The following is a 14,494-nucleotide window of genomic DNA, read 5'->3' on the forward strand; positions in this document are numbered from 1 at the left end:
TCTAGAGGGAAGTTGAGCTCTTTTCCACAAGCAAACAAAAGCAGAGCCGTGGCAGATTACTTTCAGGACTGCTATTTCATGGCAAAAAGTCTCACTTTACACCAGAAAAACCAAAGTGCTGTTACATTCTTTCTTTTCCCTTCAGCCCTGCTTACAGTGGTCACTGCATGATGCCTTTCAATGAGTATGCCCCTTTTATAGAGAGCTTCTGAAGCCAACCAGACCCAAATCAAACTGGTGACCTGCAAAGGGTACCAAGCCCACTTCAGGTTACTTTGCTCCCCAAATTGCTACTGATGACCTCTGGAGGAGCTGTTATCCATCTGCACCCCGTTCTTAGGAACATTTCTATCTTCCCAGGCTGACTCCTGGTCTCCATCAGCACCCACAAACACATCCCAAGAGCACCCACAGCTACCAGCACCCCTCAGCAGAGTACAAAAGGAGATCTGCATCTTTCTGACCAGTCCCTACAGACAAAGCTACCTTCTCATCCTCCAGCAGGTAGTTGGATGTCAGTTTAACTCAAGTTGCTTGGCAAAGCAACCTTTTGGCAAAACTCCCCCTGTCACCACCAGACCTGCTCTGGAGATAGGATGAATTCTTCCAGCTCCCAGCTATGTCAACTGGCACCCTGCACAGGATGCTCAGCAGGCCAAAAAGCATTAAAGTTGAGTTCAAAGAAGGATTAAACAAATTCACTAAAGGAACGTCCATGAAGAGCATGAGCACAGCTGTGGCTCGGTGAGGCTTGGTACCCAGCTGGGTGCTAAGCACAGCACACAGCTCAACAGCAGACTGAGCCTTGCACCTCCTGCCTGAAGCTCAGCAGCAGCAAAGTAGCTGATGTCCCATAGGCAGGGCAGAAGGCAGAGAGCATCCCTTGATCTCCCCCATGCTTGGGTACAGCTGAACACTACTGTCCAGCTCCCAGCAGCACATGGCTGTCATTAACGTAGCCTGAAACGGTCCCGCAGCTCTCCCATTGAATTCACCAAGCAAACACTTGCTGTGCTCCTGTGCAGGCCAGCTCACCGAGCTTGATGTCCCCATCCTGGGTGAGGAGCACGTTGCCTGCCTTCAGGTCACGGTGGATGATCTTCTTGCTGTGGAGGTAATGGAGGGCTTCCAACATCTGGCGGCAAATCACTTGAATCTGAGGTTCGGTCAGGCCCCGGTCCAGCTCTGTGGGGAGGAGGGAGCTGTTAACCAGGTCAGGGATTGGAGCGATGCTCCACATGAGCAGCAGGAAGGCACTTGCTATCCGATAGACCACTTAAAAACCACTGTCCATGTGTCAAAGTCGCGGGAGACCAATGCAAATCAGCTTGTTAAGGTAATCTATTCCCTAAGCCAGCACTCAGCACAATGCCTGCCTGCCTGAGGCTGCTGGTTTATAGCTCCCTCCCAGGGATGCTTGGCTGAGGCATCTGGCCCAGGAATAGCGGATAAGGAGCATGAGAGGGGGAGCCAGGCATGCCTGCAACAGGGGTCTGAACTGTAAGTTCCCTGCAATTTGGAAAAGAGGTCCCTGCAGACGAGCTGAGTCATGCCCACTGTGGGGATGCTGCTGCCAGGAGGAGGGAGGTGAACTCAGCTGCAGGCAGCAGTAGGGCCAGACACAGGCGTGAAAAATCAGCAGCTTCATATGCAGCCATGGTGTCATCCCCTAAGGAGCTACCCCTGCCATGGAGACGCAGCACATCTCCTGGTACATGAGGGGCACACTACTTCCCAAAGCAACAAGCAATAAAATGCTCATCTACGTTATCCCTGTCCACCGCTTTGAGCTGGTTTTTCAGTTAGCACCAGATACCAGCCAGCAGTTTGTACCCTGCAGTCTGTCCCTATTTCTGAAGCCACCGGTGTGACCTCCCTGCTGCGCTCTGCCCAGCCACCTTCACCACCCAAGACTACTTTCCAAAGCGACAGCTCTGCAAACCATCAAACTTCCAGATGGTTAGCATCATCCGAGCTTCCCTCCCTCCCTTTGCAGTGCAGATCCCTCCTCCAGCACAGCAGAGCAGACCAAGCCTCAGACAACTCCAGCTGCCCAAACTACACAGCCAGGATGGGGCTGATGGATGGACCCTAGCAATTGGGACAGATGCTCAACCACAGTCTGGGGGATGCTGGGTCAGCCACTTTGTTCCTCCTCTTCCTTACCAAGATCTCCCTTGCTCTGGGGGAAGCTGATGCTTTTCACTCCCCCTGAAGCACCTGGCACAAGTGAGGTACAATAGGCCACAGGTTTTGTACAAAAGATTTCAAAGGCGAACAGCAGTTGCTGGTGGTGATGGGGAGGTGGAATAGGCAGCAGCTCTGAATCTACTCATACTGGGAGCATTCTTGGGGTCCTTCTCAGAGCTCCTCCTGGCCCTCATTCAGAGGGTGACAGTGCTACAGGCAGGTCACTTGCTCATGGTTTTCTATCTTCCCCCTTCCCAGGTCCTCCAGAGACCGACTGCCATGGACACAGCCCCATGGATGCTCAGGGGGATTTTCATGTCCCAAGAGGCAGGGCACCTCTCCTGAGGTTTTCCAGGGAGAAGGCATCATTTCATCCAGCACTTTGCAACAGGTACTTGTTGATGCAGTGATTTGGGCCTTTTAAATTCATTAAAGAATTTCCTAAAGGATGCACTAAGTTTCAGGGCTGAATCAAAAATGACAAATTTGTGTCCATACTTTCCCTGGAAATAAAAAGCAAGCGAGAACTTCGGAAATAGAGCCGAAAAGGAATAACCCCTGGGGAGAAGCAGCTCTGCCCGAGGTGCTCCAGGAAGGAAGATGTCAGAACACCACGTTCACCATGTAGATGGGATGTCACTGCCCCTAGGGTCCATAACTGCCCTGGCACAGAGGGGCTGTGGCACCAGCCAGGGCTGTTTTGGGGAACACCCGCACACTCCCAGTCCCAGCAGCTCTATGTGGAAGGGAGGAGTTAAAAATGGGAAGATTCCTGGAATTTCTGCAAACTGCAGTTTCTTCGGACACTGCTGCCTCGCCAGATGACCGATACCATATGGAGAAGTCAGCAAGGAGATCCTGGGAGATTCATCACAACAGATTAAACATCTCAGCTCTGTTGCTCTTCCCAGGAAGCTGTGGGAACACGATCCCAAGACCCAGTGCCTCAGATAAATATTTAAAGCCATCTTTCCCCTCCAGCCAGACTCTCCCTTCTCCCCATGCCTTGTGATCTGCTGATGCCAGCAGCATTTAAATCACAAAAGGACATCAAAGTAGCTCAAGAAACACTGCAGGGCTGCCACACCTTCTACACCAGGTATGAAAAATAGGCAAGCTCATGGGAGAGAAACAGTAGCTGGAGAAGCTGGGGCACCCACGTCCACCATCCATCCATCCATAGGTTGCCCCTGAAAGCATGCCAGGAGGCTGGAAATGCCTTCAGGGCATCCCCCAAGCACGGAAAGGAGCCCAGCACCGCACACTGCACTCACCCAGCATGGTGGCATCCACCGCCCCGCCTGGGCAGAACTCAATCATGATCTGGGGAAACAAAGACAGAGGAATTAAACTCAGGTCCACATCTCTCTGAGCAAAGCTCACTGGGTAGGGAAGAGGAGACAAAAGCACTGGGTTTTTCTTCCCCACACGGCAAAGCTGTTCCTTTGCCCCACTCAGGGATGCAGAGGCTTCTGTGCTCCTCAGGACACATCCTCCCAGGCATCCCCCGCACCAGCAATCACCCAAGCCCTGCGGCAGGATCCAGCACATTGCCCTCAGCAGCCATCTGGGAGGGGCAGGACTGTCCCCATCACTGCAACACCCCCAGCATCATACCTGGCCCCGTACCTGGACACCCACCCTGAGCAGTCAGCTTCAGCTTCGCTTCCTCACTGTTCACATCTCTTCCCATTGCATTCTGGAGCGAGGGCTGCTCCAGAGAGCGGCCTTGCCAACAGGATGAGATAGCTGTCATAGCTGGGAGCTGACGTGGCCGCGAGAAATCAGGCAGGGTTTTCTTTGGCAAATGAAACATGGGGAGGGCTGGCAAGTCTTAATTTTGTTTTAACTTTGTTTTGTTTTCCTGCCCCCATTGCTCCATAGTTCATTGCCCTCTTGATTCTGAGCTATTTGAGGAGAAACTATGTCAATAAAGAGGTTGGGTACGTTCACCAGATTGATGCTGTTTCTCTCCCAGTGATGTGCACAGAGTTCTGCCAGGCCTGCCTGGTCCTGGCTGTCCCCCCACTGATCCTCTCTACCTTCACCTCTGCAAAAACCTCAGCCAGAGCCCAGGCTGGGGCTCGCTACCATCCATGGCTCCCCACTGCCCTCAGGGCAGGCTGCTCAGATGAACAGATTAACATCTCAAGCAGCCAGGGTTACAAGATAGAGATGCTTCACCTCCCCAACAAGCTCTTCTCCTTGTCCAGGTGACACAGGGCAACATACCAGAGAGGTGAAACGCTAGAGTTTATTTTGAGGACAACAACTGAGCAAACCAAAGGCAGCGTTTACCAGCACAACTCTCTAAGCCCTTCAAGTGGAAGTCACGTGCAGCGCCAAGCACTGGACCAGGAGCCAAGGTTCAAGCTCCTTCTTTCCCATGGTGTAAGCCTACAACTCCAGCAAACCACATCTCACCCTTTGGATCTGCAGTTCCTACACATGGGCAAGAGAAATGCTACTATCAACTTGGACCACAGCGCAAGACACAACTGCTTTGTTTCGGTGGAGAAGAGGGAGCAGGACCAGGCAGAACTGCTCTACAAGAATTGGCCCAGGAACAAGAGTCAGAAGGGAGATAATGCTGAGAAACCCATGCAGGTTGGGCAGCATGACAGAGGCACTGTTGGAGGAAGTGGAGAAGAATAAACCAGAGGCCAGGGCTGGGGAAGCATTTGAAGCAGGCAGATGGAGACAAACAACTGGAAGACGTTTAAACTATTGGCAAACCAGGACAACAAATCTGCGCTGACTCTGGTTTGCTGAGGCTGCAGAAAGACAGTGCAGATCTGTCCCATGAAGTCTGACTGTCACACCTCTGCACTGCTCTGGCTGACAGAAAATCTGCCCTACAAATGATCCCGTCTCATCACTGAATCACAGTACAAGGGATTTTTCCATCTCACATGAGCAATCCTTTCCTGCTCCTGCCGCTCCAGGCACCTCAGGAACTCACCTACCCAAAGAGGGTGGCCTCCAGATTCAAGCAACAACCAGTCAGAACAGAAAGCCTGAGGGAAAGACTGGCTGTGCTACCAGGCTCAGCTCTTCAGCTTAAACAGACCCATAACCTAACAGAACCCATCTCAAATCATCTGCTAAAGTGGCCTTTGCCACCAGGGCCACTTGGGTGCTTTCACTGCTAATGCCCAGCAAGCAGCTTTACAGCCTCTGCCTCTCTGTGTCCCGCAGCTGAACAAAGTCCCCTGGCACCTCACACAGCTCCTCTTGCACAGCCTCCAGACTGAGAACCGTGATTTGCATTTTGAGGGGTGAGACGCACACAGAGCGGCCAGCTGGGGGGATAGCCACATCCACAGCCTCTCAGGAGCCTCCACGCATAGATGCTGTGCCAAAGTCTCCTGCCAGGGGCATGGCTGGCACAGACCAAATGTGCTCTGGTCAGACACACTGAGATTTTAAATGGGGAAGAGCCCAGCACAAGCAGCCTGACTCTGGACCCGTGTGGGGTGCATTTCATCTCCAAGTTTCATTTGGGTTTGCAGTCTAGCAATGAGAAAATCAGGGAAATCAGTCCATCTGAACCAGCATGACTGTGTATGTTTATGCAGGCACAGCAGGCTGCAAGCCAGGCACTGGGAATGTGGGAAATATGGAACACTTACAAATATGCATTTTCACCAAGGGCAGAGATGCCAAAGAATAATTACGGGTGCGGCCAGATTGTCTGAGCATCCAAAAACCTAATGGGCTGGTTTCAGCCCAGAAAACCTGATTTAAACAACTGCAACTGGCAATCCCGTAGCTCATACACCACACACACACTTCCTTCCAGGAGCCAGTTCTGCCTGAAAAGTGTTTTACCACTGGAGCAGGTAGGAAGGCAGCAGCAGCAGTACATGGTCTCTGTGCGAGCTGGAGGATGCAGGAAGCTCACAGAGAGCAGAGGCTGTGCAGTGGGTCTGACACCCTGGGGTGGGCAGCCTGCCACTCTGGCTGCGATGAGGAATGAGTTGGGAGGATCCCAGAACAGAGCTGCTGAACAAGAGCCTGTGCATCTGTGCAGTAAGGGCTTAGGACTGTTTCCATGTGCTTTGATATATGGGCTGACTACTGGTGTCCCCAAACCACAGCTGGAGCAGTAACTGCTCTGGTGAGGGTCAATCTCAGCGCTGCACTTCACCTCTCTACACTGCACCGGGCTGCTGCCCATGTTGTAATTGCTGTCCCCAGCAATCCCCCTGTGACCTGCAAGACCTGGGACCCGGCACAGGGCTAGCTGAGCCACAGCAGCACCGCAAAACAGAGGTTTTACACACCCAGACCCAAAAAAGCTCCTGCCGCCTTGAGAACCAGCATAGGAAAACCAGGCGATCTCTGCCCCACTGTTGACAGCCTGAAAATGCCTCCTTCAACGCCAAGCTGGGGTAGCACCTACACCTCCTCCTCCTGCTCGGGGTCCAGGCAAGGGGGGGGGGGGGGGTCTGAGCACTCTGCGGGGTCTGCAGCGAGCAGCCTGGAACAGGGCTGGAGCAAACATCCTGTTTATAATGATTTCCTCTGCACACGAAATCCAGGGACTTCCTTGCTGCAGGCTGCCCAGCCCCTCTGCTGCGCTGAGCTGCTGGGGGGGGGGACACATGCAGCAGCAAACAGGAGTCATCCCTCCTGCTGCCACCTCAAAGCTGTCATAAATCCCAGGGATTAAGCACTATCAGCATTCTAGTTTTCAAAGCCCACAGGCAGCTGTAACCGCACCTCGCAGGCACATCCAAATTCACCGCTAGCTCCCATCACTGGGCTGTGTGAGCAGCACAACCCTCCGCCACTGCCAGAGCCCCACGGACTCAGCTCCAACATCACAGCCAAAGGAACCCAGCCAGTGTGCCTGCCGGGCTCGTTTGCAGGACCACAAGGATGCATGAGCTGCATGCATGGGAACAGATTTGGGCAGCTGGTTTATAGACAGAAAAAGAAGCCCACTCCCACTATCTCTCAAAACCTTTGTACCACAGTTTGAGGACTGATACATATATATATATATTAATTTTATATATATTTTTAATTATATATATTTTAATTATATATATTTTTAAAAGGACCCTTTTCTTCTATACCTTTAGCAAAACAGCTGAATAAAGAGGACTGCAAGCAGAAGCCACATAATCTTTCCCTTTCAAGACACTTTTGCATGGGCAAAATGAAGCACAAGCTCAAATCTGAAAGCAAAAGTCCACTCGAGTTAAAGAGCTTTGCTGGTGACCTTGACGTTTCCCAGCGGCTCATCCTAATCCTGCCTTTAGGCACAGCAGGATCTGGAAGCATTTTGTAGCCAAAGTGGAAGCAGGGCATGTAGAGGGGGCTGGGGCTGTTTTCTGAGCTGCTCAAGTAATAAGTGACTGCCTGGGAGGAGAGGAAGCAGGGTCCAGTGAGTCTAGGGCTGCCCTGGAGAATAAATAGACATACATATGTATGAAACAGCTAAATTAAGGGCTCTTAAAGACGCAGGTCTTCAAGTTGTACCTGAGCAAGGGGGCACCATGTATTATGAGAAAGCATTACAGGACCTTGCAACTCAAGACAGCAGATTGGACACTGTGCCAGGAGAAACCCTCCAGCAGCTCACACAAGCCGAGGGCTGGAGGGATACCAGCCCTGCCAACAAGCTAAGTACGGATTACAGCCCAGGACAGCTTCTGGGTCTGACAAACCAGAAGCAGCATCTCCTGCCCAGGTACCGAAGTCCTCCAGGATAGGACTGAGATCCTGCTCCTCGCGCCTGCCGCCCCAGGGAGGACCAGTCCTGTCTCCTGGGTGTGTTTGAACCCCTAGAACTTTCTATACTAAAAAAGGAATAAACAAAGAATAATAATAATGAAAAGCTTATCTTGAAAGGTATTTTTACCAAGCACTGCACAGTTGCCAAGGGTGGAACAGCTGATGTCCCTGAACTGAGGTTTACAATTGAAGCCCAATTAAGAGGACAGGACCCACCCTCGGCCAGCTCTTACTCATCCAATTGGCACGTCAGAGGGCAGAGGCCCACGAACTGTTCCCTCTGCAACAGCACTGGAGAAATGCCTCTTGCAGGCAAAAAGGGAGAGGAGGGGAGAAGAGGAAAAGCCATCAGTTTGGGAAAGCTGGGGGCTGCTCATCTCGGCACTTGTGGCCCTGGGCAGCCAGGCATTTCCCATGAGTGCAGCACACTGCCCAGGGAGGCCACCAGGTCCCATAGGATGGAAGAGCCCTTGGCTGGCAGCCCAGTTGCTCCCAAGTCACTGGAAGGGGTGGGTGCCTGCAGGTTTTCCTGTGACTGCTGCGGATGCAGTTGCACACTGAACAGTCCAATTGCTCTGGAGGCATAGGGGTGCTCCAGAGCATCATGCCATTACTACACAGATGCACACTGTGCTAAGGCACTGTAATCATCCAGCAACCTCCCTTCTCACTGAGCCCTGAGCATCAGGTCCAGTGGGAACAGGAGGCTGCCTCTGTCTACCCTCCTTGGCCCAGAACCTGCTTCAAAACTGAAGTACTTCAGCAATTTCCTCTCCTAAACTGCAGCACAGGGTTTCATTTTACTTCTTCAAGCAGCTGCCTGCTATCAGGGAGAAAGCAACCAGTAGCATCCTGCTGTGGCAGCAGCCTCCATCACCCACATACAGCCTCATGGCCATGCCACGCTCATGGGGCAGTTTATAAGCATCCTTGTCACCCACAGTGGGAAGTGCCACTGCGGCACAGCCACAAGCTCTCCTGGCTTATATCAGCACGGAAAGACTGGGGAGATGAGTAAATGTGGTGAAGTAAACTGTGCTCCATTTAGAGTAGCTGGTGAAGAGAAATGCTCTCCAGGTTGCCTCCTTGCCAGCATCACAAGTGCCAGTTCAGTGCAGTCATGGCTGGCTGCAGGAGAAAAAGGGGAAAAGAAACCCCCTTTAGATGAACTTTACAAAGCTGCTTTTTAGGCTACAGCAAGAGAACAGGCCCTGATTTTCTGCAGGGGGATTGCCCAAAGGAGGAAGCTCGGGTCCTCCTCCCACCGCAGCGAAACTGCGAGGTGAGAAGGCAGCCGAAGCATCATTCTGAGGCAGCACCACCTCTGGTGCAAACCACAAGGCATGAACAGCTCCCGGCGTTTCAACAAACGGCCACATTGAGTAATAGCTGCTGCCACTGCAGCTGCAGGGCCCTTCCCCTCTCCCTGCCAGCCCCAACAGTGGGACACAGGCAGGTTGGTCCCTACAGCAGAGCCCCATGGGGACGGTTCAACAACCTCCCTGCACCACGGCCACCAAGGGCAAACCTAGAGTTGCCCTTCCATGGTCAGAAATGGACCCAGCACAGCAAACGCACAGGCAGGGTCCTGGGCACTGATGGCACGAGAGACCTCGCATCCCTTCCCCAGCACCATGGGAAGAGCCCACCTTGGGAACAGCACTCCTATGTGCTGCCCCAACCCACCAAAACACTTCCTCACTTCCTAGTTTCATAGGGGCCAAAGCCTCCCTTCCCAGGGCAGGACCAGGAGTCCTGGAGGCCCCTCATGTATCCCACACCATGGAATCTGTAGCACAGGATGACTCTCCTGGCATCACAGGTAATGGGAAAAGCAGGGGAAGCATAAGGAAGCTGTCTAGACCTTCCCATCTGTGACAGGGTATGGAGGAGTCACAGCAGGCAGGTCTCTTTTCCCAGCATGTGGATCATACACCGTGGGTGAGACAGGCTCCTTCCCAAGCCCTGCAGGAGCAGCAGGAAGCTGAAAACCCAGACAGTCTCTAAGGCTTCTGGTCTCAACTTAGAGGCAGAGGAGGCATCGCAGGTCCAGGAAAGCATCTTACTACAGCCCTGAGTTGTGGTTCTGGAACAGCAGAAAGTTCCCTGCCCTGTTATCTGCAGTGGGCATTCATTAGCTACTGAACACCAGCTTTCCCATCCTGCCCTTCAGTATCCCAGCTCACCCAGCAGCCTGCTGGTGGCTATCCCATACTGCTGCTTAGCCCCATAATACATGTCATGGAAAATACAGACAACAACCAGCTCTGTTGCTGAACTCTGCATGTTACTGTAGCACCAAGAGGACTTCAGTAAGGTCAGGAGCATCTGTAGCAGGGGCTGAGGTGGTCCCTGAGTGGGGACAGCCCTGGTCCAGCAACACCGGCTGCAGCAAAGATGAAGTGTTACACAAAGAATACAGATGGTCGTTTGTCCAAAAGCACACAGGCAAATGATGGATCCAGATCTCAAGCTATACCCTAAGACCACTCTGTGCCAGAGTCACACAAGCAAAGCCCAGTCCCACATGCAAAGCAGGCACCTGGGATGCAGACAGCAACCTCCATGTGTGCCCAGAGATCCCAGAACTGCCTCCACAGCCCAGTTATGGCTTGGACACATGGCAAGACCCCCATGAAAAGCTTGTATCCTTCCCCATTATCTGTCCAAGCTCCCACCTGCACCTACCCCCCAAACACAGTGTGAAATCTAAATAGCTCTATCCCCTGTCCCTCCAAGCCCATCATGCTCCTTGGGCTGATGGGTTAAGACCATCCTCATGCCTCCAACGAAATCTGAATGCATTTCTACCTCCCAGGGCTGAGAAAGGGACTTCAGCTTCTGAGTGACACAAACCCCAGAGGACAGAGCTGTTCTTCACTGGTGGGAAGAACACAGGGATATATTTAGGCACAGAAACCACATTTAGCCACTGTCAAGGGGCATGTCCTTTAATCCATCTGCTTGACATCTGAACCCGAGTTCTGGTAGTTAATGGTGAAGCTATGCTGTCCAGCTGGCTGCAAGAGGAGACAAGCAATACCATCAGCCCTCCCAGGAGAAACTCCCCTCTGTCCCCCATAGCACAGACGCATGCAGGACCACAGGGGCTGGTTTTGGGGAGCACCTCCTTGGAATCAAGGGCTGTGCTGACCAGTGATTTTGTTTGCAAGCATGTTGAGTCCCCCCGTTATCTTGGCCAGCCTGCCCTGCTCCGACTGAAGTCCAAGGAGCAAGTTTACATTACTGAGCAGAGGGAGGAGGTGGATCACATTCCTACACCTACGTAACTTGGCACTTTCCACACCACCCTCCTGCCCAACACTTTTCACCCATCACATGCAAAAGGGCTGTAAGACAAGGGGGAACAGATTACGCCAGCGTTGCTCATAAGCCAAATGGTGACTCAAAGGAAGGCTGAGCTGCTCTAGCTATTTGCTGGGGGCTGGCTGAAGACAGGGCAAGACACTACAGCAGCCTGCTATGCGCTGAGGACACACACTGTCCTTCCCAACCTCACTTCTAGAGCTCCATGAGGCCACCAACACAAGAGGGGCCAAGTACCCAAGAACCATTGGCACCTGCAAGCCAACCAGGTCCACGCTCCCTGTTGCTACAGCAGCCCTCAGCACACACTGGAGAGGCCAAAAAACAATACAGAACTCACCAGAAGCCTCTGTGCTGCTACAGCAGAGCACAAATGTCAACAGCTTGCCTGACATGACAAGCATGCTGTAGGTGGAAGCGAAATAATTAGTTCTCTGTAAGAGAGTGCTCCAAGCTTGCCAATTTTCCCTTGCAGACAAGGACACCATTCAGAGACTTCAAATATAATGAACTTTTTCTCCCCCCCTTTTCTGAACAAAATAACCTACAGAGAAAAATATTTGAAATTTAAAAAAGGTCTGTCCCCATAACAAGTGGGGGAAAGAAGATGCAGTGCAGCAAGTGAGGAAAGCCAAGGCTTATGGAATTTCAGAGCAGGAAAGCTTTATCAAGAACAAAGTCAAATGACACTGCATATTCCTGTTTAAATGCAGAGTTCCTGCTGATCACAGGGAGACTGGGGATGAGGTCTTCACATCAAAATCATTCTGAGATGACAAAACATTTCCTTGAACTACCCCCTCAGGGTGGCAGAAATATTCCCATTCCTACTGAAATTTTGGCAGAACAAATCAAAATTCCTTTTAGCTTAACAAAATGGTTTTGACATTGCAAAAACCATCCTTCCCTTGCTAGAATCACACAAGGCATTCCGTTTCTTTTGACAAGGGCTGATATCTGACCTGTCTGAATTCACCATCCTGACTCACTAACCACAGGGAAGAGAATTCAAGTACACCCGTGGCCAGGGAACATAAACAGCTACGAGCTGCAGAGCAGAGAGGGTCAGCATGGCTGTGACCAGGCAGTGGTACCTGGATGCTGAGTGCTGCAGGAAGGGTTAATTACAACATGCTCAGGCTTGCTCATGAGCTCTCCCTTCAGCGCTTGGACTCGCAGCCTCATGCTCTGTGGACCAGGGACACAGGGACATCAGGAGGAAGGCCAGAACTCTGGTTTGCTATAGAAACCAGAAAAACACCCAGGCAATGGCTCCCTGCCCAGGCATGGGGCAAAGCCTTTGCTGCTTGGAGGGCTTGGACTGGGATCCTCTTCTCTCACCAAGTTAATCAGCATTTAGAGGCCACTCGGTTCACACAAGCATTTGTTACTGGATGGGCAGCAAAATGTTGAAAATCCTTTCAAATCTAAATAGCTAAAAGAAATAAGTTGCTTCTGCAGTGGGAAGTTTTACTAACCTCAAGTGTCCCAAGTTTGTGCCAGCATCTGAAATACATGATGCATTTCAGAGGGGCAGAGCTCACTGCTGGAGTCTGCTTCAGCTCAGAGCTGGAGTTTGACCCAGGACAAGTTTCCTGATGTCTTTTATTATTAACAGCCAGCAGTTCCAACACAGCCTCAAAGCCTCACGAGGACAACTCACTGAAGGGGTGGCAAAGGACTTGATAAGTTTTCCACTCGTGCCTGGTATCTCCTCAGAAACAACTATTTGTTCTGATCATCCCCAAATTCACAACATGAGGTCGATGGATCCAGCACACAAGATGCTCTTTAACTGTTTCAGTGAGGGCTTTGAAGTCAGTGGATATCACCCCAAGCCATAAGTCTGCACAAGGCCATCCATTCCTCCCAAATGACAACTTTCAGGCTATATCTGAAATAAAGAACTTTAAACCTGCAATCTATTGCTTATTCCAGGACGTCATAGGCTGAAGCTAGGTTTCAAGGCACTGTCTCTTATACATAGATAGTTCATAAGTATTCATCTATATGCAAACACCATTCCTTAGCATTTCCCTGGGTAAGCCAGCCAAGTGGGAACGTGGCTCATTGCAATACATTTCTAAAACCAAAGTTTTAAAGTGCTTTGAAAGCTGATTTGCCTATGGGCTTCTTGTCTGCTGCTTTCTTTTCATAAAACTATAGCCTCATGGTTATAACCCCTGACTGGGATTCAGCACATAAGACTTATTCCCAAGTAGCATTTACCTGCTGGGTAAACTTTAGGCAAATTCTTGTCTGTGCCTCCACTCCCCCTTCTAATAACCAGGATAACAACACCAGGTCTCTTTTATAAAACATTCCATGGAGTATAGATGACAAGGGTATGTAATTCCAAGGCATTATTATTGTTTCAATAACCTTGTCTTGTAACATTACCCTCTATAAAGGATGGTAGACAAAAGGCTTCTATTCTAGTCTGCATTGTCATGTTACTACCTGTAGAAGAAGTGCTCTTGAACTTGGCTGGGCTATGGCAATTTGCCTGCTGCATAAGTCATTCTTGGTGGTTGATCAAAATCACTCCAATTCCATCCTTGCTTTAAGGGAAAGCCCCAGTTTTACCCAGAAATAACAGTTCCAGTGACTTACCAGGGACCTGAATGCTAAAGCTCACGTTCACAAACCAGAGCAGATGTGTTGCTCTCATGCAACGCACTGCCCAGCTTTACAGCAGAGAGGAGGGCAGAAGACGACTTAGACCTCCATGCTTATCCTGCAGCAGTTCATGGGTACCAGAGCATGGCCTGGCGAGCAACACAGCGCTGCGTGCTCCTGGGTCTCTCAGGGTACAGCCAAACCTGGCATGGATTTAAGTTTCTGCAGTTGGGAGAAAGGAGGAATAGAACAGAAGGGGTTGCTCCTCCAGGACACTGGCTAGATGTTTAACAAAGCTCACTTTGTTTTGATGGGTCTCTCCTTCACTATGCTCAAGCACTATGCGCAGCTTGACACTTGGAAACCGCGGAGGTTCAAGCACTTCAGGGGGACATTTGGTACAAAGCCTCAGGAGCAGGAGGCCAAGCAGGAAGGGCCAGTTTAGACTGCAGCACTCCTGCCAAGTTAAATTTGAAAGGGACCTGAATAGCCCTTGAATTCCTTGGGGACAGATGACTGAGAAGCTTGGAGAGTCCTGGCCTGGAACAGCATTCACGTGAAGGGTCCCGTGTGGGCATCCAGCCACAGCTCAGGCTGCTCTCTCTGCAGCCTT

At 51.2% G+C, this 14,494-nt stretch overlaps 1 protein-coding gene across 2 annotated transcripts in view; it reads right to left on the bottom strand.

Moving 5' to 3' along the window:
* The window catches only part of STK10 (serine/threonine kinase 10), a 46,898-nt gene that overhangs the window by 16,213 nt on the left and 16,191 nt on the right, over positions 1-14,494 (bottom strand). For both annotated transcript variants that reach the window (XM_062607704.1, XM_062607705.1), the window contains 2 exons: positions 3,465-3,513; positions 1,036-1,185 (listed from right to left, as the gene is read on the bottom strand). In XM_062607704.1, the coding sequence (XP_062463688.1) occupies positions 1,036-1,185; positions 3,465-3,513 (199 nt within the window). The remainder of the gene's footprint in view (positions 1-1,035; positions 1,186-3,464; positions 3,514-14,494) is intronic.

This window comes from Pezoporus occidentalis, unplaced genomic scaffold, assembly GCF_034315485.1.
Source record: "Pezoporus occidentalis ecotype Australia unplaced genomic scaffold, CSIRO_AGI_Poc_V1 ctg124, whole genome shotgun sequence".
Lineage (NCBI taxonomy): Eukaryota > Metazoa > Chordata > Aves > Psittaciformes > Psittacidae > Pezoporus > Pezoporus occidentalis.